The 20,556-nt window shown below is 43.4% G+C and overlaps 2 protein-coding genes and 1 pseudogene across 4 annotated transcripts; 1 reads left to right on the top strand and 2 right to left on the bottom strand.

The window, feature by feature from the left end:
• Positions 1-700: 700 nt before the first annotated feature.
• Positions 701-17,474, top strand: tctn1 (tectonic family member 1; the record flags this gene model as incomplete). Of its 2 annotated transcripts, none has more annotated exons than XM_080787774.1 (15): positions 701-906; positions 1,880-1,986; positions 2,548-2,668; positions 4,569-4,702; positions 5,577-5,713; positions 5,796-5,901; positions 6,174-6,286; positions 6,385-6,405; positions 7,203-7,337; positions 7,583-7,708; positions 14,051-14,139; positions 14,676-14,813; positions 15,138-15,291; positions 16,012-16,143; positions 16,629-17,474. In XM_080787774.1, the coding sequence occupies 15 exons, from the start codon at positions 701-703 to the stop codon at positions 16,773-16,775; spliced, it is 1,866 nt and encodes a 621-aa protein (XP_080643900.1). The 2 variants fall into 2 exon arrangements, with proteins under 2 accessions (XP_080643900.1, XP_080643901.1); XM_080787775.1 differs by having other exon boundaries at positions 1,883-1,986; positions 16,629-16,775.
• LOC308333435 (stonustoxin subunit beta-like) lies at positions 17,474-18,198 on the bottom strand (the record flags this gene model as incomplete). Its single annotated transcript, XM_080789842.1, has 1 exon — positions 17,474-18,198. The coding sequence occupies one exon, from the start codon at positions 18,196-18,198 to the stop codon at positions 17,476-17,478; it is 723 nt and encodes a 240-aa protein (XP_080645968.1). The 3' UTR covers positions 17,474-17,475.
• LOC308332141 (E3 ubiquitin/ISG15 ligase TRIM25-like) lies at positions 18,176-20,494 on the bottom strand (annotated as a pseudogene). The gene has a single exon. The product of its transcript is annotated as an E3 ubiquitin/ISG15 ligase TRIM25-like (transcript).
• Between the last annotated feature and the right edge of the window lie 62 nt (positions 20,495-20,556).

Genomic DNA, 20,556 nt, shown 5'->3' with positions numbered 1-20,556 from the left:
GCCACAAATACGATAAATGTAACCATTTGTCGCAAAAACATGAATTTTGGGGGTTAAATCCCCTCTGAATTACTTACACATGATCCAAGGTGTGACTTGAAATTGTAATTGGCTGGCAATATTAGTGGGAGGGGCATATGTAAGCCATTGCGGCAACCACACTCTATTGGTTTTCTAGTTTATGTTTGTAATGGGATGTAAGAAAGAGAGTTACTCTCAACCTGTGGAGGGCAGCAATGTGCCGATAAGGCATCAGTCTGCCGGAAACCTACAAGAAGAAGAAGACGAAGAAGATTTCATAATGAGCATGTACTTATGGAGTGCACCCGGTACACAGAGGAAAGAGAGGAGAGGGGATGTATGCGGCAGTGGCAAGAGACCAGACAAGCAGTGTGACGCTCAAGAAACTCTTGAACCCAACGGAAAATCAGGCAAAGACTGTCAAAGCGGTGCTCAATTTCATGGCAGCAACAAGACTGCTAGTATAGGTAGAATGGAAAGAAAGGAGGTATACTCCCGACCAGTGGGAGGCAGCAATGTGCCGGAAGGCATCTAGTCTGCCGGAAAACCACAAGAAGAAGAAGAAGAAGAAGATTTCATAATGCATTCGTTCCTTAGATTCGTTCATTGGATTCATAGTGACGTATGCGGAGGTTCCCAGAATGCAGCAGCGCGTCTCTCTCTGCCATAGCAACGGAACATGGCGTCTGGTTTGTCTTGGTGTGTTTTATGTAGTTTGTTGTTTTCCAGTCTCGCTTCCGCGACATCAGCCCAAAACTCAACTTATTTCAACTTCATAGACAATAATTCAACGGTTCAACCCACAGCTGATTCCATCACGCCCTCTGACGCCAGCGGCACGTCGGAGAACCCGGGAATCGAACCATACAGTCAGGACTGGAATAAGTAGGCTTCTGCGATTTATTTTACTTTAAGTTAAAAATAGCAGTAGCCTACAGTACCACAATGAAGAAATACAAATACTCGATATTCAGTAATACGTTTGTGGAACGCCCTACCATTAAGTTACCTACGGACGGCTGCAACGGGCACTCACAGTTAACAGTTTTTGTATTGAGTTGTGCTTGAAAATGTACTGTAATTCTGCAAACTGTTAATAATATACTTCAATCAATCAAACAACTTACTTTTAATATTTTACCCAGTAATGATCGAAACAGTAAACTGTAATTACAGTTGCAACTTAAGTTGTTCTTTTCGCTCCTATGCGACCAAAATGTGGAACGCCCTACCAACAGTCATTAAGACATGTGAATCCCTTGGCTCCTTCAAAACTGCTCTCAAAGGACACCTACGGATGGCTGCAATTCGAAACTGGCCTCTGTAAAAGCTGAATTTTTATCTGGATTGTACTATGTTTTTGTATGGACGTGGTGTTGGGTGCCTGCACATATGCACACATGGCATCAACGCATGGTGTTGTGTGCAGGCGCCCTACACTCTGTCTTTCGTTTTCTTTTATCCCCCTGTTCCCCTCACTGTATATATATTTTTTTCCCTTTTCGCTTCCTATATGATGAATTCCTGTTCTGTTCTTTAACTACATAGAAGTGTCTATTTGTTTGTCTCTAAATGTTTTGATGAATTGAACAATGTGGACCCTGTTGTAAACAAGTGTAAGGCTTAATTGGGTCGTCCACTCACAGTTAACAGTCTTTGTATTGAGTTTGTGCTTGAAATGTACTGTAATTCTGCAAACTGTTAATAAAGATTTCAATCAATCAAATGCTCATAGGCTATCTGACAAAGCTATCTGACAAAGTACTCATTATAAACGGAGCATTTATTTACTGGTACTTTTTCAGCCTACTTGAGTATACAGTATGCATTTTTAGTTACTTTCCACCACTGCCTACAGCAGCACACCAGACACTCCGGGAATCGAACCCCTGCCCACTGAACCGGTGCCACCATCCGCTGAACCCCTGCCTCTGTCTGGGCGCCTCCTCTCTCCACTTACAGATGGTACACATTTAAAACCCCTCAATGTTCATATCAAAATGCAATGCAGGGCAGATGCAACCTGTATTAAGTGCTTAGTGTTAAAGTGTTAAATAGCTATTGATAGTAATGTGTGTTTGTTCCGTTCAGTAGCAGGCCACGTGTCTCCTCGTCTTTCATAAACCGAAAACACATTTCGGGTGGGTTTCCAATTTCAGCCAATCAGGAGAGAGTATACCCATTTATCTGCTTAAAATGTATATAGGGTTCCAGTTCCAATTTTGTGTGACAGTGTTCACTTTTGTGTCATCAATTCCAATTTAACTTGTTTACCCTGTATCCTGCAGGACACTGCAGGATACTGCATTGGATAAAAATGGTATCCAACTAAAATGGTATCCTTAACTAAAGGCCTGGAGAGAGACAGGGGAGACCCCTGTTGCTGCTGAACATACACCATGTAGCAATGATTACTATCACAATATAGAGCTAATTGAACACTTTAATTTGTACAAAAAAACCTTTTAATTGTACATGTTTGCAGCATCCCATCATGATGCCATTGTGTGTTTGTCATTCTTCTAGTTGCCGTCGTCTGTCCCTGTGATGAGCAGCGTGATGTGTGTGACATCAACTGCTGTTGTGACATCGTGGACTGTAGTGACCAAGTGGCTCTGTTCACCGCATGCTCTGTGACACATGTCAGGCAAGTGACACCGCTCTTTGAGCTTGTAGTTCAGGTATATTAGACTTCTTTTTGAGTGGCTAGCACCCTGGGCACTGTGGGTCTGGAAGTTCCGGGGACCCCCAGGGACCCCCACACGGAGTTTCACGACTCAGTTCACACGGGTGTGTAATGGGGGCAGCAGTGGCCCTAGGCCCTAAAGGTTAGAGAAGCGCCTGACGGCGACTGACTTTTTGGTTTGGTTTTTTATTGATTAAATAGAAAAGACATCTTGAGTTGGGTTACCAATTTCAGCCATTCAGGAGAGAGTACCCATTCATCATCATTAATCATCTCTAAAATTGCACTTGTTTATCCTGTATCCTCACTATCCTGTATGAGTTCTGTCTCATACAGGATGTATGAGAGATAATACAAATTTATTTTGTTTTTACAAAATCGCTGGAGAAACGGGGAGATCCCGGTTACTGACACTCTGCAATATTACTTATTACTTATCAGTATATAGCTCCTTTAAAATTTTTAACACAAATATCTCACTTACTGCACCTTTAAGTACTTAAAAAAGACAGTTTGTTAAAGGAGAATTCCATGCTAGAAGGCTTTCTTACCTTTCTTTGTAGTCGTTAGGTCCCCACCAAAGAGGTCCAGGTGCTATTTTGTGCAAAAGCTCCTTATTGGCTATTTCCCCTACCATAAGCCCTCAGTGAATTGCATTGAATTGAATGGGGCTATGGGGTTTTGTGCTAATTTGCTTATTTCCATCGAAATAAGTAGTAAAGTGTGCCGCTTGGGATATTATTTACATTATGAAGAGACGATATATACAAAAAAAATGTGTTTATGAGCGATGGAAATAAGCGAATTAGCACAACACCCCATAGCCCCATTCAATTCAATGCAATTCACTGGGGGCTTATGGTAGGGGAAATAGCCAATAAGGAGCTTTTGCACAAAATAGCACCTGGACCTCTTTGGTGGGGACGTAACGACTACAAAGACAGGTAAGAAAGCCTTTTAGTATGGAATTCTCCTTTAAGCGGGGCTCAATGCTTGAGGCACCTCTTTTGTTTTCCTTCTACCACAAATCTCTTTGCTGAAAACACCCACACAAAGTGTACCTAGGTATGCTGAAAACACCCACACAAAGTGTACCTAGGTATGCTGAGAACAAGTGCACTTTTTCTGCAATGCCTTTCTTCAAATTCACATTCACAAACGGTACATTAACATGGTGCTGGTAAGTGCTTATGTGATTTTTATTTGAATCCCAAAAAATATTCACTTACACTTCTAGGAATGATATAAATTGGGTTCATGTTTTAGACTGTATGTGTTTATTTTTTTTTAAATATAGTTTTTATCCCACGATTTTGTAACCCATTTTTCACCCCTGTGTCAATCATCTAATGTGATCCTGGGCTCTACACACCCTCCACCAACCTAGTCCCCATATATGGGAGACAAGGGGAGAGCAACGGACTTGAACTCATGCTTCCTTCATGCCTGAGTGTCCAAGTTGCTCCTTTACACCTGACAGGGGGGAGTTTCCCTGGTTGGACGTAGCGCGTGGAAGGAACACGTTATTCCAACCAGTTCCTTTCCCCTCCATCAGGCGCCCCGGCTGGCCAGGGGGAGGCAGTTTAGTGACCAGGATTACTGCATGTTTTTTGTGAGGGTACCTACCCTAGGGGACACGGGGAGAACATGCAAACTCCACACAGAAAGGCCCTTTCGCCAACCCCGCCTTCGGCTATGGGCACTGATGACGCGGAGGAGGAAACACGCCGCCAGCACCCACAGCGTCCCGAGCGGGAATGGAACCCAGGACCTTCTAGCTGTGAGGCGACAGCACTACCAACTGTGCCACCGTGCCCCCCTGTACGTGTTTATTAAATGTAGTGTGCTTTTGTCTTTCTAGTGAGAGCCAGAAGAAATGCAGTCGGCTCACAGCGTCTTATTCTTTGGGTACCAGCGTGGATGGTTTCTCCGTTCCACTCAATACCCTCCAGACACGCTTTAACTACGACATCTTCTGCCTTCAAACACACAACCGTAAGTCAAGTTAACACATACCTTTGGTATGTCGGATTTGCGTGTGCACTCTGGCCTCTAAGCCAATGGGAGACGACTAGCCCTATACGGCCAATGGGATATTTCTGGCAGAAGCCCTTGTTTTTACATTATGTTTTAATTTTAAAATATTAATGTTATATTAACATATAAAAAAATATTTGGGAGGCTCTTGTGGAATTCTGGACCAATCAGTAAGTAATGAGGCATCGAAGACACTATTCTAGATGGTGACGGTTATGCTTTAACCATGCTATCATGGGGAGAAGCACACTCAGGTCGGTGGTACTGTATGCCTTGTATGGTATAGTTCTGTCAACGAGCACACCTTATTAAAAGGTTAAATCACTATATTCTGATAGTAATCATTGCTATAGAGTGTTTGTTCAGTAGCATCTGAGTCTCCCTGTCTCTTCAGCTCTTTAATAAACAGAAAATACATTTTCAGGTATGGAGACACAATTTCAGCCAATCAGGAGAGTAGCCATTTACTGTACAAGCTTGATTTGTATAGTGTTCCAGTTCCAATTTTGTCTGCTCATTTCTTTGTGCCATCACTTACAATTCCATGTGTTTAATCTGTCTCCTGACTGCGTTCTCTATCCTGATTGGATACAATGAGTACTATACAATATAGAGCTTTTAATGCTTATTTTAACCAAGGAAACTCACTTACCCTACCTTTACTATACTCTAGCTGCTACAAGGACAAACTGAACCATAATATAACAGACAGATATGACAGTCTGTAACAAAACATTAGCTACCAGGCCTACATTCTTCCTCAGGGCCCACTTGCAATATCCTAGTAATATCATAATATCATAGTCCTGGTATTTGTCTGTGTGTCTTCTAGGTGTTGAAGGTTTATCATATTCCTGGCCTGCTCTTCCAACTGTCGGGAGTTTTGATTCCCTCTTTGAGCAGTTTGCAGACACAAGCTTCAGTGTTTTATCAGCTAAGACAGAGAACCAGGTCTCAAATGCATATCTGGTGAGTCTCAGACCCTGTTTACAAGGCTGTTTTAATACTAAATACGTTATACGTTATACAACATTTATTTTTTACTTTGCAGTTTGGGGACGTCATAACCACGGTGGAACAGAGTGGAGACGAGGGTGTTTTGCGGCTGCCTGTGCCTGGCATGAGCGCCCACTACTGTTTAGACAAAAATCCTGCAGGTTGGTACCAGTGAGACATCACATTCTCTAGTGGTGTTTTTCTGCAGAAACACATTGTCCTCTTGCTGTATTTTGTTGTTTTCACTGTTTGTTTTGGTAGACCAAAAGAGTCCCTGTCTACCTAAACAAACAGTGAAAACACCAAAATACAGTGAGAGGGCAGTGTGTTTCTGCGTTCTACCATTATTATTATTATTAACAATGTGTCACAGTTTTAGCTTGTAGAACAGTAGTGTGATTGATTTAAATCAACAAGATTTGTGTCTCCCCAGCGTTCTTAAAGCAACAGAGCAGTCGTTGTTCTCGGAGGATTGTTGTAGAGAAGGACTGCACCACTCTGCCTGCTCTGAACGTCTATACTTATACTGACCTCCAGCTACGCTCTGTGAGTCCTCACAATACTGTGTTTACATGCACGCACGCATGCACACAAGCAAGTTAAAGTTGTCATGTTGTGATAACTATTTCTACTCTGCTTCACAGATGAAGAGTAAAGATGCAGAGGTGAGTATTTAATCACTATTAAATGACCAAACACATCCTGAGTGTGAATATAAAAGTCAAGGAGTGCAGTGCAAACCATAATACATGACAAAAGATATAGCTACATTGTTAAAGATTCAATTCATTGTTCTGGATAATAACTAGACTGGTAAGCCATCCCGGTCGTATGAATTCACATTATCGTGTGTCTTCTGTAGACCGGTCTGGCCCCAATCGCTGGGTGGGCGTCTTACCAGGCTAGATAACATGAGCGGACCCGCGGTTCTCCAGAACCACCACAAAAGGCTCTGGTCAGGCTCTGCCAGTGGGCCTAATCAGCCTAAATCCCCTCACCTGTGCAATTTCCAGCCTCTGTCTCAGCCAATTGATTGCCATGGCAACCCCACACTTGCCAATTACAACAAGTATTGCATACTACAGAGATCTCCATAATACAGTATGAGCACAAAAGGGACAGACGGGGTATTATTAGATTCCCAAGTTGCATCGTTCCCAATTATGCTGGTGGCCGATGGGCACGTACAGGTCTAGTGAGCTATATGTTGACAATGTAACATGCAAAATGTAAATGCCGAATTGACACAGGTAGTGTCAACACCAGTCCACGACACTAAAGCAATATTAAATTGGGCATGACCAATGTTATGAGTGACAGCTGTGTCGTGTGTTGCTGGCATGCCGGTTCAGAACACCCACGGCCAGAGCTGTACTGGTTGTTTATGTTTGTGTTGTGTGTGTACGTGTGTGCCTGCGTGCGTGTGTGTGTGTGTGCGTGCGGGCATGGTTGTGTGTTCTAGGTTGTGGGTGTGGAGTTGTCATCAGTTGTATACCGGTCTCTGGAAGGTTCTGTGACTGAAGTGGAGCTGAGTGAGATGAAGAACCTCAGTCCAGTTCTACTGAGCCCACTGCTCTGTACTGCTGTGGTGCTAAAGGTACATGAATGAATGAATGATGATCTACTGAAACCACCAACCAGGAAATGGGGAGAGAGAGTCAGAGAGAGAGAGAGAGAGAGAGAGAGAGAGAGAGAGAGACCACAGTCACAATCCATGGACGCCTTCAATCTGTAACTGTAGTGGTCCATGGAAGCCTGAATGTTTTTGTTCCATATTGTATATAGAACTAGTTTTATTACAGTGTCATAATGTGTTAATATTCTATTTTCTTCTCACCTCAGGTGGACTTCGTGGTGAAATACACCCCTGCTGGTGAAATAGTGAACTGCAGTGTGTCCGTGATGCTTGGATCCGTCCGTGGACTTGCACTGACCATGGAGCAGCAATTCACTATTTCATTTGTCCAGGTAATACATTTTATAGTAACTTTTATTTTCCAATTATAATACTAGTCTCATGAATATCAATATTGGATCTGAAGAGCTGTGATATATACGCAACAAATGATAGAATTAGCTGAATATGGATAGTGTTTACGTGTACCTTGCTAATAAGAGCTGTAGTCTCTGAAGCCTGACAAGTATTCCACAATCTGCCTCGTTCACACCTACGAAGCTAGCTTCTGCTTTAGCTTCGTGGTCCCATGTTATCTCTACGCAGAGCAGCTTTTTCGTTTTGAAGCTTGGAATGAACAGCTTTTTTTTTTGCGTACTTTTCTCCCGAAAACTTAACTTTGAAGCAGCTTTTAAAAGCTGGATTCTGGCTTCAGCTTCTAGAAGCTGCTTCTAGCCAATCAGAGCACAGCCTGGTTTGAGGAGGCGGAGTTTAGCTCATTTGACAAAAGCCTCTGCGAAAGCTGACCGGCCGCACTGACTCCGATTCTCCAAATTAAATAATTTACTTTTTAAATAAGGGCTGTATATGAATGAATATTTGGCAAGACCATAGCATATTTATGGAAAAAAAATAAAAGTTTATATGAGAAACAAGTTGTCGAAGCGGTGAAAACAGGTTGTGTTCCGTCACTTGCGAGCCAGTTCTCTCCCAGTGGACTGGCACGGTGGCTGGGGAGAAGTGCCCCTTTAGTCACCCCCTCCCGGTTCCCACAGACCGGAGAGGTGAACAACTGAACCCCGTAGCTGACGCTGACCGTGGACTAAACACACACACGGTTTATAAATTAGCAGATATATATATATAGTCTATAGATAAACAACTAAACAATATAGTTCAAACCGGTTGTTTTTTCGTGTCGGACCAGCTGCCTTTTTCCCCAAACTTTCCCCGGGAAGAGGGGAGGAGCAGCACGCTCTGTGGTCGTGTGTGTGTGCACATCCATCGTGTGTGTGTGTGTGTGTGTGTCGGTAGTGCTGCATGTATGTTGAAACTTGGGCACCGTCAATCATACCTTTAAAAAATAATGAATAGCCTTTATATCAGTTGTATGTACCCCCTCTATTTATGCAATATGTTGCCCTTGTTTTGTGATTGGTTTGCTGCGTTCTGAATCGATAAACCAATCGCATAGATAATATTTTTTTGAGGGAATCATTTCATTTGGTTTATTGCGTTCATGTAGGCCTATCGATGAACCTCATAGCAAAAGTTGAAAGACAGTAGATAGCCTATATTTATAGATAGATAGACCACAATCCCTGTGTGTGTGTGTGTGTGTGTGATATTGATTATTTATGAAGTAATAAAAGTATGCCTACTAGGCTACTATAGTGGCCCAAGTTTCATATCCTCTGCTAAATAAAAAGCAAACTTGCGTTAATGGGGAGGGAGGGGTCGTGGAGCACCGTGGAGGAGCCGACGACACAGGGAAGCCGAGGGTCTCCCTTCCCAGGGAGACTTGGGACTGAATGTCCGGAACCCACACGTAAACACAAGCTGTTTGAATTGCTTTTACGATGTGCTGGATATATACAATTGTATTTATTTCCATAAATACGGTATGCTCTTGCTAAATCAACATTAACATTACATACAGAGCCGCTATTTAAAAGAAAATGCCCGGAGGGTTTCGCTCGTGGCCCGGAGGAGAGGAGAGCGGAGTGGGGGGAGATGAGCACTTCATCCGGGGTAAAAGAGGGAGGATCGAGATCCGGTCCGTGGTCTCGTTCGGTTATTTACAAGCATGTTTACCAAGATTATATTATTTATTCATCCATAAATAGGTTATGATTAGGGCTGTCACGATTCTCGATTCGAATCGAAATTGAATCGAAATTGACGTTCGATTCAATGTATCGAAATGACGCACCGTATCGCGATGTTTCATGTTTTTACTTCCGCGAGCGGCCGGGCCATTCCGCGCATGCGTGCTTTCGCTGGGGGAGAAAAAAAAGAGACGAAAAACCAGCTGTATCGGAGCCGTGCCGCAGCCACACACACACAGTGTTGCCAACTTAGCGGATTTGTCGTCATATTTAGCTTCTTTCCAGACCCCCCTAGCGACTGAATTAGTGAAAAGCTTCTGGCGAGAAATCTAGCTTTTTTCCCCTGGTGAATTGGGGACAAATCGTGTTGACAGGCGCCAGATATGCGCCAGAGATAAAATCTTTTTTTTTTTTTTCTCAGCCTCAAATCCGCTAAATTGGCAAAACTTAAAGTGGTCGGCGCGTTTGGTCTGGCTCACAGGTCACAGCAGGCTCAGTGGCTTCCTCGGCTCGGTTATGTGCACACTGCACAGACTGTCTACCAGTGCTTCCTCCTTTCTTGCTCTGCCTAGGCGAGTGCTCTCCGGTGCGGTATTTCCGAACGCGCCCCTCGAGCTCGACAGAGCAAGAAAGGAGGAAGCACTGGCAGCTCAGTTTAGTCTGCTAGTAAAAATAAAATACACACTCGGATGCATAAAGTATTAACCTTCTAATTCCTGTATGGATCGGAACAAAATAGCGTTCTAAACATTAGTTGAATTGAGGTATGTTTTTTTTATTATTTTTTTACAATGAGTTTAAACGATGTGTTATCAAATGAAGAGATGATACAAACTAAGTGCACATAAATGACAAATGTTTTTCTGGGCTGGCTACATATTTTCGTTGCTAGGGGCGCCTAAAAGTCGCTAGGGACGCAAAAAAGTCGTTAGGGGCGGCGCGCGCTACGCGCGCGCATATCCCACCCCTGGCGACTTTTAGCTACTTTTCGAGGAGCCACTAGCTACTTCCGTCACTGGAGAGTTGGCAACACTGCACACACACACAGTCAGTCAGTCACACACAGAGAGAGAGAGAGAGAGAGAGGAGAGAGAGTTGACAGAAAAGTGAGAGAACGAGACCGCTGTTGCATTTCACCATGGCCAGTGCTGTTGTAGACACTAGCGACGATGATGATAGTACACGGAAAGAAGAATTGGAAAACCCCCCACCTTCCTTCAAGTCAAAAGTGTGGAAATATTTTGGCTTCCCAGTCAGTTATGATGGCACACGACGCATTGTTGACAAAACGGCTTCAGTTTGTCGTTTATGCTCCAAACGAGTGCCGTATCCCAAAGGCAACACGAGCAATATGGGCCAGCATCTTAGCAGACACCACAAAGACATCGATCTGTCCAAAGATGGTACTACAAAGACAACAACACAGCCAACTCTTCTAGATTCGTATAGAGAAAAGCTTCCAGCTAATTCGCCCCGTGCTAAACAATTAACGCACGGAGTTGCGGTCTGCATAGCTGCAGACATGCGACCAGTTTCAACGGTGGAAAACGCTGGCTTTAAATATTTAATGAGTGTTGCAGAACCACGTTACAAAATGCCATGCAGGTCGCATATGACCACACGTGTGTTGCCTGGCATGTATGATGAAGTGAGGGCACAAATCACTGAGGGGCTGAGCCATGCAGATCAAATTGCCCTAACAACAGATGGGTGGACCTCGAGAGCAACACAGAGTTACATCACCATAACAGCACACTACATCAGTGACATGTGGGAGATGGAAAATGTTGTACAAACACTCCCAATGTATGTATCCCACACAAGTGACAATTTGTCTAATATCCTGAAGAAAGCTGCATTTGAATGGAAATTAGACAGACCCAATTTCAAGATCCCTATTACAACAGATAATGCAAAAAACATAACCAATGCCACAAAGGCGGCTGGAATGTCACCATGTATAGGATGTGTTGCACACACAGTGAATCTGGCTACACAGAAGGGGATGGCAGTGAAAGACATGGCCTCTATTCTGGGCAAAGTCAGGAGGATAGTAGGCTTTTTCCACCGCAGTACAACTGCAGCAGCTGCCTTTGAAGCCAAACAAAAGGGTCTCGATCTTCCACCTCACAAGCTAATTCAAGATGTAGTGACAAGGTGGAACTCTAGCTACGAAATGTTAGAGCGCTACATAGAGCAGCAAGCTGCAGTTTATGCTGCACTCACAGAGGACAGCGTGAAGAAGAATGCAAAGGATCTCATCACCCTCACTGATGAAGATATTAAAATCATAGATGCGGTGATTCCAGTACTGAGGCCCCTGTCAATAATCACCAAAACACTGAGTTCTGCACAGCTGCCCACTGTCTCTATGGTCCTTCCCCTCCATCACAAAGTCCTGACATCTATGACAATCAATCGCACAGATAAAGCAACTGTGAGGGAGGTTAAATCTGCTATAGCAGGTAACTTTAAGGAGAGGTATTCTGACCCAACACTTCAACAGTTCCTGAATGAGAGCACTGCACTAGATCCTAGGTTCAAGTCACTAGCCCACCTAGATGACTTCTCTCGGCGTGAGATCTTCAAGAGTCTGACTGAGAAAATCTTGGAACAGCATCCCAGACAGGTATGTGATCAATTAATGTAACAATAATTCATTTAAGAAGATTATAATATTTCATGATACACCAAAAATATTGACCCTTTAAAATATTAAAAGTAATAATGCTTATTGCTTAGTTAGAATTAATTTAGGGAAGAAAAACCTTTTAATATTTCTCGACAGCACACCAAAAATGTTGACCATTTGAAGTGATATAATTCATTTTAAGAAATAAATTAAGAACATTTTAACAGCAGCAGTAACACAACAAAACACAAATGGCCCTCAGGATGGCAGCCTCTCATTTATTTTCTCTGTGTTTTGTGTGACCTTGTTGACCCAGGCCTCTGGAGAAGAGACCAGCCAGAGCGGTGAAGAAGAGGAGACTGGAGTGGCAGCTCCCCCAGCCAAGAAATCAGCACTTGGTGAACTGTTTGGCAAATTCTTCAGCACACCCTCACACACCAGTGGAAGTGATACTGGTGCCCCTGCCCCCACACCATGGCCTCAAGTTGTGGAAGAGGAGATTCAGCTCTACAAGTTGGCCCCAGTCATCGATATTGATGAAAATCCCCTAGAATGGTGGAAAGCTAAAGAGCAGTCTTACCCACATTTAGCAAAGCTAGCCAAGCGTTATCTTGCTGTTCAAGCAACGAGTGTTCCCAGTGAAAGAGTGTTCTCAACAGCAGGGGACATTGTGTCAGCTCAAAGGAATGCCCTCGATCCTGAAAATGTGAACATGCTCATCTTCTTAAAGAAGAATTTGAAAATTAGTGAATGAATAATACTAGTATGACTTAGTATTCACACTTCTTGTTTGTTAGAGCTCTTAGTCTTACCTGTTCAAACAATGTGAACATTCTACAAAGTAGAAGAATTTGTATTTACTATTTGAAAATAAAAGTGACTTATTGGGAAACAAGTGTTTTTCTTTAAAAACCAAGATATTGGCCTAAATTATAATTATATAACCCTCAATGCTGAAAAAGGAGGTTTTAAAAAAATAGATTGAAAAAATCGAATCGAACATCGAAGCAAATCGTGAGCTTCATATCGAAAATTGAATTGAATCGTGGACTAGGCGAATCGTGATAGCGAATCGAACATCGAATCGAATCGTGAGCTTCAAATCGAAAATTGAATTGAATCGTGGACTAGGCGAATCGTGACAGCCCTAGTTATGATGTAACTAAATATATAATTATTTCTCCTCTACAGTCGCTATTTTACATTTTAGACTTTAAAATGCGCGTCTGTTCGAACTGCCTGTTTTCTTTCTCGTCTCGTCGGCCAGGCAAGGCAGCTTGACTGACAGGTACCTTGTCCACGCCCACTTTATTAAAAAAAAGCTGTGTCAAAATCATTTTAGCTTTTATTTTTTTTCTAGCTTCGTAGGTCTGAAGGTGGCTTAAGAACGCTACATACAGTAGATACATGTAGAAGTGTTCCTAGGCAAGACACTGAACGCCACATTGCCTCCAATCGGTGCCTCACATGGTAGCTTGCCACCATTGGTGTGTGAATGTGTGAAGTGAGGACACTGCCATCGATTGTTCGCCGCTTCATGAATGAATGGTGGACCATTGTAAAGCGCTTTGAGTGCTTAGAAAAGCCATATAAAAATGCAATCCATTATTAATATTAGTCTGTCACTAACTACGCCTCCTGGAAGCAGCGCACAGAAAGCTGTCATCTGTTCTTTCTTTTCAGCATGTAAATGTCTTTAAAGGAATGTCCACTTCTGCTAAACAGCAAGCTATATGCTTTGACTAATTTGATTTACAGCAGGACATATTTTTTCACAGCATTTTCAGCGCTTCCATCGCACAGACCGAATGGCGCCTTTAGCCAACAACAATCTCTCTCAAAAGACTAGTCAGCAAGCAACAGCATTGTGTGATAGAGAATCGATTCGAATTTAGATCAGTTTTCAGTGGACACTCAAGTGTGAAATCTTGATTTGTCATTTCTCTGTTTCACAGGACGGTGTGGACCAAGACATTCTGCCCTACAGTGGAAATCCAGGTTATGAGGTGGGACTCCCCCTTGTGGCTGGAACAAAAACTACAGAATATCCTTTATTTGCTGAGGATGAGCTCAGTAACCAATGTGTTGCTGGAGCAGAGCTGGATTAAGGCTCAGATTGCAGGCAAATCTGAGGTGTTTCTCAAAATATTATCTTTAAGGACTGTGTCCACACTGATATTGACAAATGATCAGTCGCAGGTCTATTATTGCGACTGCAGGTTGCAGTTACTATGAAAATCAGTTATGCTCAACTGCACGCATACTTTATCATAATTTAATGTCCGCTCCCACCATGTCTCATATACACGGCTGTCTGTATTTATGTTGACAACCCCCCACGCTACTTCCACTTGCTCCTGCGGTCGCTTCTCGCCCTTCTCACCGCGTCTTACTGGTAGTATACTATATATTTTGATTCACAACACGTTGTGAGCTTGTAGATCATCTTTGCTGTCATACAAGGAAGAAAATAATTATAAATCAGGCTTCATTGTTCACACTGACACGACCAAGACAAAGGCGGTCGTCGTTATAGGCCTATGTTTTCCACCGGTTCAACTCCTTAACAGATGTCTTTACTGGGATGGTTCAGAGCAGTGATAGGAGGGGCATGCTGACTGTGTTGCATGGTTCAGGACAGCAGGGCTGTCTTCAAGGACCTCACCAGCGCTCCCCTGTGCTGTTTGGTGTGGACACACTGTCTGGATGCACACTAAGGTGAGTTGATGAGCTATGTCAAATAACATGAACCGTAATCAACATAATGTTACAAGTAAAAGTCCTGAATTCAAAATGTACTTGAGTAAAAGTACAAAAGTATTGGCATCAAAATTTACCTAAATTACCAAGAGTAAAAGTATTCATTGTGCAGAATGTCCCATTTCAAGTTTTCAAAGCAGAGCTTGTAGACCGGCTATTTTCAAATAGTCGAAATGTATAATATCGAAATACTCAAGTACAAATACCTCAACATTTTACTTAAGTACAGCACTTAAGTAAATGTACGAACCTGTAACCAACAACACACATGTGTGTGTGCAGCCTGGAGGAGGCTGCTAACTGCTCCTGGGTCTCCCAGGTTCTTCTGGATGTTCTGAGAGGACAAAGCTTCCCTCAGTATGTCTCTTCGTTTGGGAACTCTGCAGCCAACAGCCCCCTGGACTGGGTCCCCATCAGGGACTTCTACAAGCCCACGGTGAGCTTTGTTTACACAGTGTCGCTTCAACTCGCTTGCCAACCAGATCAGGTCTTTTTGGCAAGCGACACCAGCATACTACAGGGAATATATGTGACTTTGCAAGAAGATTAAGCGCACAGCAAAGGCTGGCCGCTTATTTTATACCTTTTTTGTATGACGGTGCCGTGCATTTATAGTGAAAATAGTGAGCTTGAGTGTTTGCAATCTTTGCTGAATGTTCACCCCAGAATAGGGACGCTATGATTCATGTGGTCAATACAGCCCAAAGTGGGATATTATTATACCCCTGGGGATCACGCCCAGAGTTACTATTACTTTTGCATGCTATCATGAAGACAAACTGTGGTTGCTTGGTTTTTGTTCCTGATGTTTCTTGCAGGAATTCTATGTTAAAAGACAAGTCATGCCACAAAACAAAAAGAGTTATGTGGAAAATCCCTGACACCCCCATTTTGACAAAAATGTGATTGGTGGTATATAGATAATAATAATTAAAAAAATAATATATATATATATATAGCTACAGTACATGGGTAAACTTGTGAAGATTTTTTTTTTTTTTGTAAGTATCATTTGTAAATTGTTGCGTGTATTGAAATTGAAAAACATCTACAAAGTGTAGTTTTTAAGTTATGGGGTACTATCACCCCTGCGGTGGGATACATGGATGGATGCTGTTAGGAGCTACTGAAGTGTGGGTTGTTGTGATTGCTCCAGGATGCCCAGGGCTGCAGCATCCCTCTGTCTCTGAACCTGGAGGTTCAGTGGACCCGCTACGGATCTTTACATAACGCTCAAGCACAGATCGTCAGCGTCACAAAGACCCTCCACACTAACACCAGTGACTTGGTAAGATCGGCACCATTTGATCTCGTTCTGGACTAATGTAAAACCACTGTCTTTTTGTCCCCCATTCCAAACGTCCTCATATTCCAACCCAGTGGTTCTCAATCTTTTCTGGATCGAGACACACACTTGAAAGCATTCGCAGCCAGCACACCTGACCACATAGGTGATAGCGTGTTTTATTGATAATTTCACCCCCCTTTTTTATTTTTATTGTTGACTTTTCTTTGGTTACGCCAATTGATATTTTTGCCATCATTCCTCAAAATAATTATTCTATCGATATTGAATAAAACCAGACATTTTAGACTAGGTTCTCAAAAAGAAAATATTAAGTAACTTGTAACTAAACTAAAGAATGAGATGTTGTATCTCACTGGTTGTTCACGTGAATGATCTTGCCTCTCATTGGTTGTTCATGTGAATAATCCTGTGTCACATTGGTTGGTTCCATGCAAATTATCTCGTTTCTGATTGTTGTTCCTCAGGAGTTGCTCTCTGGAGGCAGCAGGGTCATAGAGGTCACGACCACGGTGACCTTCACCCCGGTGTCTGCGGAGGCAGTCCCAGGCTTCAGGGCCCCGCCCACCCTAGACGCCAAACTACCCTTCCACTTCTTCTTCCCTTTCGTGTAAAAGGAGCCTTCACACTGCAAAGAACCTGAGTATTCATTTAACTCTACGAGTTACACCTTTGTCTTTAATAGGTCAGTGTTTTTCCAGGGACCTAATGAATACCAACTCTGAGAGTTACTGACCTGTTCATAATTTGGAACCAAATGTAACACCGGGGCTCCACCGGGCGCGTCAGCATCGCGTCACCGTCAGGGAATGTTCCCTTTTTAATCAATGAAGGGTGTCTCCACTGCCCGCGTTGCGTGACTGCATTACATTTTCTTTTTTTAATTTATTATTTATGCGACATGTTTATTGTGAAAATTGTGCCAGGGACATCATATAACACATGTTTGATTATTCAAAAAATAACGTTAATCTTAAAAAGTTACACATGATCACTTTTATGATGTAATGGTTAGAACACCTGGTCTCTGGTTGCATTCCCATAACAACCATAACAACTGCCCTCTCCAGACCACGAATGCAGCGTTTACTACATGGTGAAAGAAATGTAAATTACCTCCTCTCCTCTCCATGCCATGTCGGAAGGAAGGCAGCATTCTAGGAGAAAAGTCTCCTGAACTTGAACACAGTATTTTACTATTTTGCGTTGAACTAATTTGTTTATAAATCCATGTTGTACACACCGCATCTCCAAATTCTCCACTAGCTAAAAGAGTGCTTGATTGTGCCCCGTAAATAGCTGATCTACAAGCTCTCAACGCGTCGCAGCGCGACATGATCTACTGAGGTCACACAACTCAGCAGTGTCTCCAGTGTAACAAAGCCTAACTCCAGCATGGAGGTTGTCTGTAAACGTGGTGCGGACTGTGTGAAAGAGAGTCATGGTGTAGAAGGACAGAGTACCTGCACTGTGGTCCAGGTACACTCCTACTCTGGAGGACACACAGCCTGGGATGGGAGTATCAATGCCTCTGTGTCTGATAATATAGCTGGTACGGTATAAACACCATGATTTATCATTGAATCCAAATGCAGATTCAAAACCAGACCCTGTTCTGATATCTTTATATGAGACTGCTGTCTCAGCATATCCACTGGTCTCTACCTCCCAGTACCAGCGTCCACTCAGAGCCTCTCTACTCAGAACCTGATACCAGTCAGTGAATCTCTCTGGGTGATCAGGATGTGATTGTGATTCGTTCATCCATGCTACTTTCCTGTTCCCTTTAGACAGAGACAGGTGTTGATGAGCTGTGTTTGGATCCAGTGTGATCAGACACGAATATTGTAAGAACTCAGCTTTGGTCTTGGTTTCTGCTGGTGTTGACAGTGAAACCAGTGGCGGATTTACCAATCTGGGGGCTCCCAGCAAAGCTGAGGCGGGGGGGGGGGGGGGGGGGCGGAGGGTGGGCCGCGGGCGGGCGGAGGGTGGGCCGCGGGTGGGCGGAGGGTGGGCCGCGGGCGGACGGCGGGCCATGGGGCTCTGCGCAACTGCGTGGTCTGCGTCGTGCAATAAACTGTCCCGGAATTAAACATCCACTGTCTCCGAGACGTTTGTCCCTTCCTCTGTGAGAATGTCCTCTAGCTTGTCCCTCATCTTGGACAAGGCCAGAGTCACATCTTCAAAGTGTCTCAGAGGACGGACATGGCTGCTGACTGGATGTGTAGATTCACCGATCGTTGAGAGAGAGGTGGTGTAACGCTGTAGGAAACGGATGTGATCCTCTGTGAGTGAGAGCTGCTCCAGCTCAGCATGTCTCCTCCTCAGTTCAGTGACCTCCTGCTCCGCACGCCTCCTCAGTTCTTCAGCACGACTCACTTCGCGTTCCTGCTGGTCTCGGATCAGCTGCCTCACCTCAGATCGTCTTCTCTCCATGGAAGAGATGAGCTCAGTGAAGATGGCGTCACTGTCCTCCACTGCTCTGTCGGCACCGTGGTTAATGGATTCCACCTCCTGGTGAATCACCTTCGTGTCTTTCTCTCTCTCCCCTGGATTCTCTGCTGGATGTTCTTCTGACTCGTATTGACCTCTTTCTGTCTCTCAGCCCGTTCTGCTGCAGCTGAGATGGTATTGTGACCTTTGTGTTCGTCCATGGAGCACAGAGAGCAGATAAGCAGCTGATCAGTAAAACAGAAAACCTTCTTCACTTTGTCGTGACGAGAGCAGATGTTCTCCTGAAGCTCGCCGGAGGCTTGGACCAGCTTATGTCTCTTAAAGGCAGGAGACTGATAGTGAGTCTGGAGGTGAGTGTCACAGTAAGTCTCCTCCCAGTGCAGACATCACAGGCCACATCTCCAGATCCAGCGTAGCAGTGATCAGGAGGAGCAGCTTGGAGTCCTGTCTTCTTCAGGGTCTCCACCACCTCAGCCAACATTGTGTTTTTCGTCATAACAGGTCTTGGGTTGAAGACGTGCCTGCATTGTGGACAGCTGAACCTCCCCCTCTGGTCGTCCTGGTTCCAGTGTTCCTCAATACACCGGCTGCAGTAGCTGTGTCCACAGGGAACAGTCACTGGATCCTTCAGTAGATCCAGGCAGATAGAACAGCACAACTGTTCCTGATCCAGTTGAACTCCCTGCTGCGTCATTTCTATCTGTCTGTTGTAACAGTCGGTGTAGCTGCCCTTGAACACCGTGAAAACTCGCTCGGCCTATCGAGGGTGCTAAGGGCTGGAAGGCCACCTTGAGCTTCATACAGGAAGCACAGCAAGCAGGCACTGTGTCACCAAGCAATCAGTACTGTGATGGGCACATGTGGCTCTGCTGCTACAAACACTGCATCTCTCCCTGTGTCACTCTGGCTGAGTGTGGTGAGTGGTTCTGAGGTCCCCGGCAGCAAAGAAGACCTAGGAGTTAAAACCTGAATGGCTAACTGAATGCTTTATTAAAAAGGAAGGTCTTTAGTGGGATTGGAGGTGCTTAGTGTTTCCAGAGCAGAGGTTGTGGCTCCCGCAGTTCCTTAAGGTAATAGGGACTGAAGATGTCACGCCTGTGATACTATTCTGCTTCTTTACACAATGTGGTGTATTAAAGTGATATTTATTTGTTGTTAAATTGTGTTATATAGTTCTATATTGTGATGGCAATCAATGCTAGGTAAGAGTGTTTGTTCAGTAACGGACTTCTCAACAGAAAATGCTTTTTCCAGTTGTGATACCAATTGATCAGGATTCATATACAGGACTATACTTAGACAACTGAAACTGGCAGTGATGAAACCAAACAAAAATTTGCAGACAATTGGAACTGAAACACAAGCTGATAAATTATCTTTGGGTGATAGTCTCTGACTCCTGATTGGATATAATTGGTATCCTGAACTGTTTATTTCCTGTTGAGTTGTATAGACTTCTTTAAAGCCCAAACCAAACCAGTTGCAGCTCCTTGTAACAGAACAGTTTTAAGGTCAAACTCCTTGCAAGTTGCAACTGTCATTGGGGGATAATGGTTGCAAGTAGTTGCATGTTGCAAGGAGTTGTGTGGCAAATAATTGAGTGCAGTTTGGGCTTTAGTGAACACACACTCCACAACAATATAGAGCTTTAACTTTTTTTTAGAAAATCATGTACATAGGATGTAAAGAATATATTTTGTTAAATATTTTTAATTAAATGCAACAGATGCATCATTTTCTTTTTTTTAATAATACACGCAAAAGAATAATACTCAAGCAAGTTCACAAACATCTTTACATATAATCCAAAGCAAAGGAATGAGTTTTTACATTTGTCTGACAGCAGTATGTGATCTTTATATCAATGCTATATTTGCTAGCATAGATGTGAGCGACAATATGTATAATGAATAATACATATACAATCTCTTTTTTATACTT

This window comes from Protomyctophum bolini, assembly GCF_963924005.1.
Source record: "Protomyctophum bolini genome assembly, chromosome: 2".
In the NCBI taxonomy this organism is placed as follows: domain Eukaryota; kingdom Metazoa; phylum Chordata; class Actinopteri; order Myctophiformes; family Myctophidae; genus Protomyctophum; species Protomyctophum bolini.
This window is presented reverse-complemented; position numbering and strand designations above follow the sequence as displayed.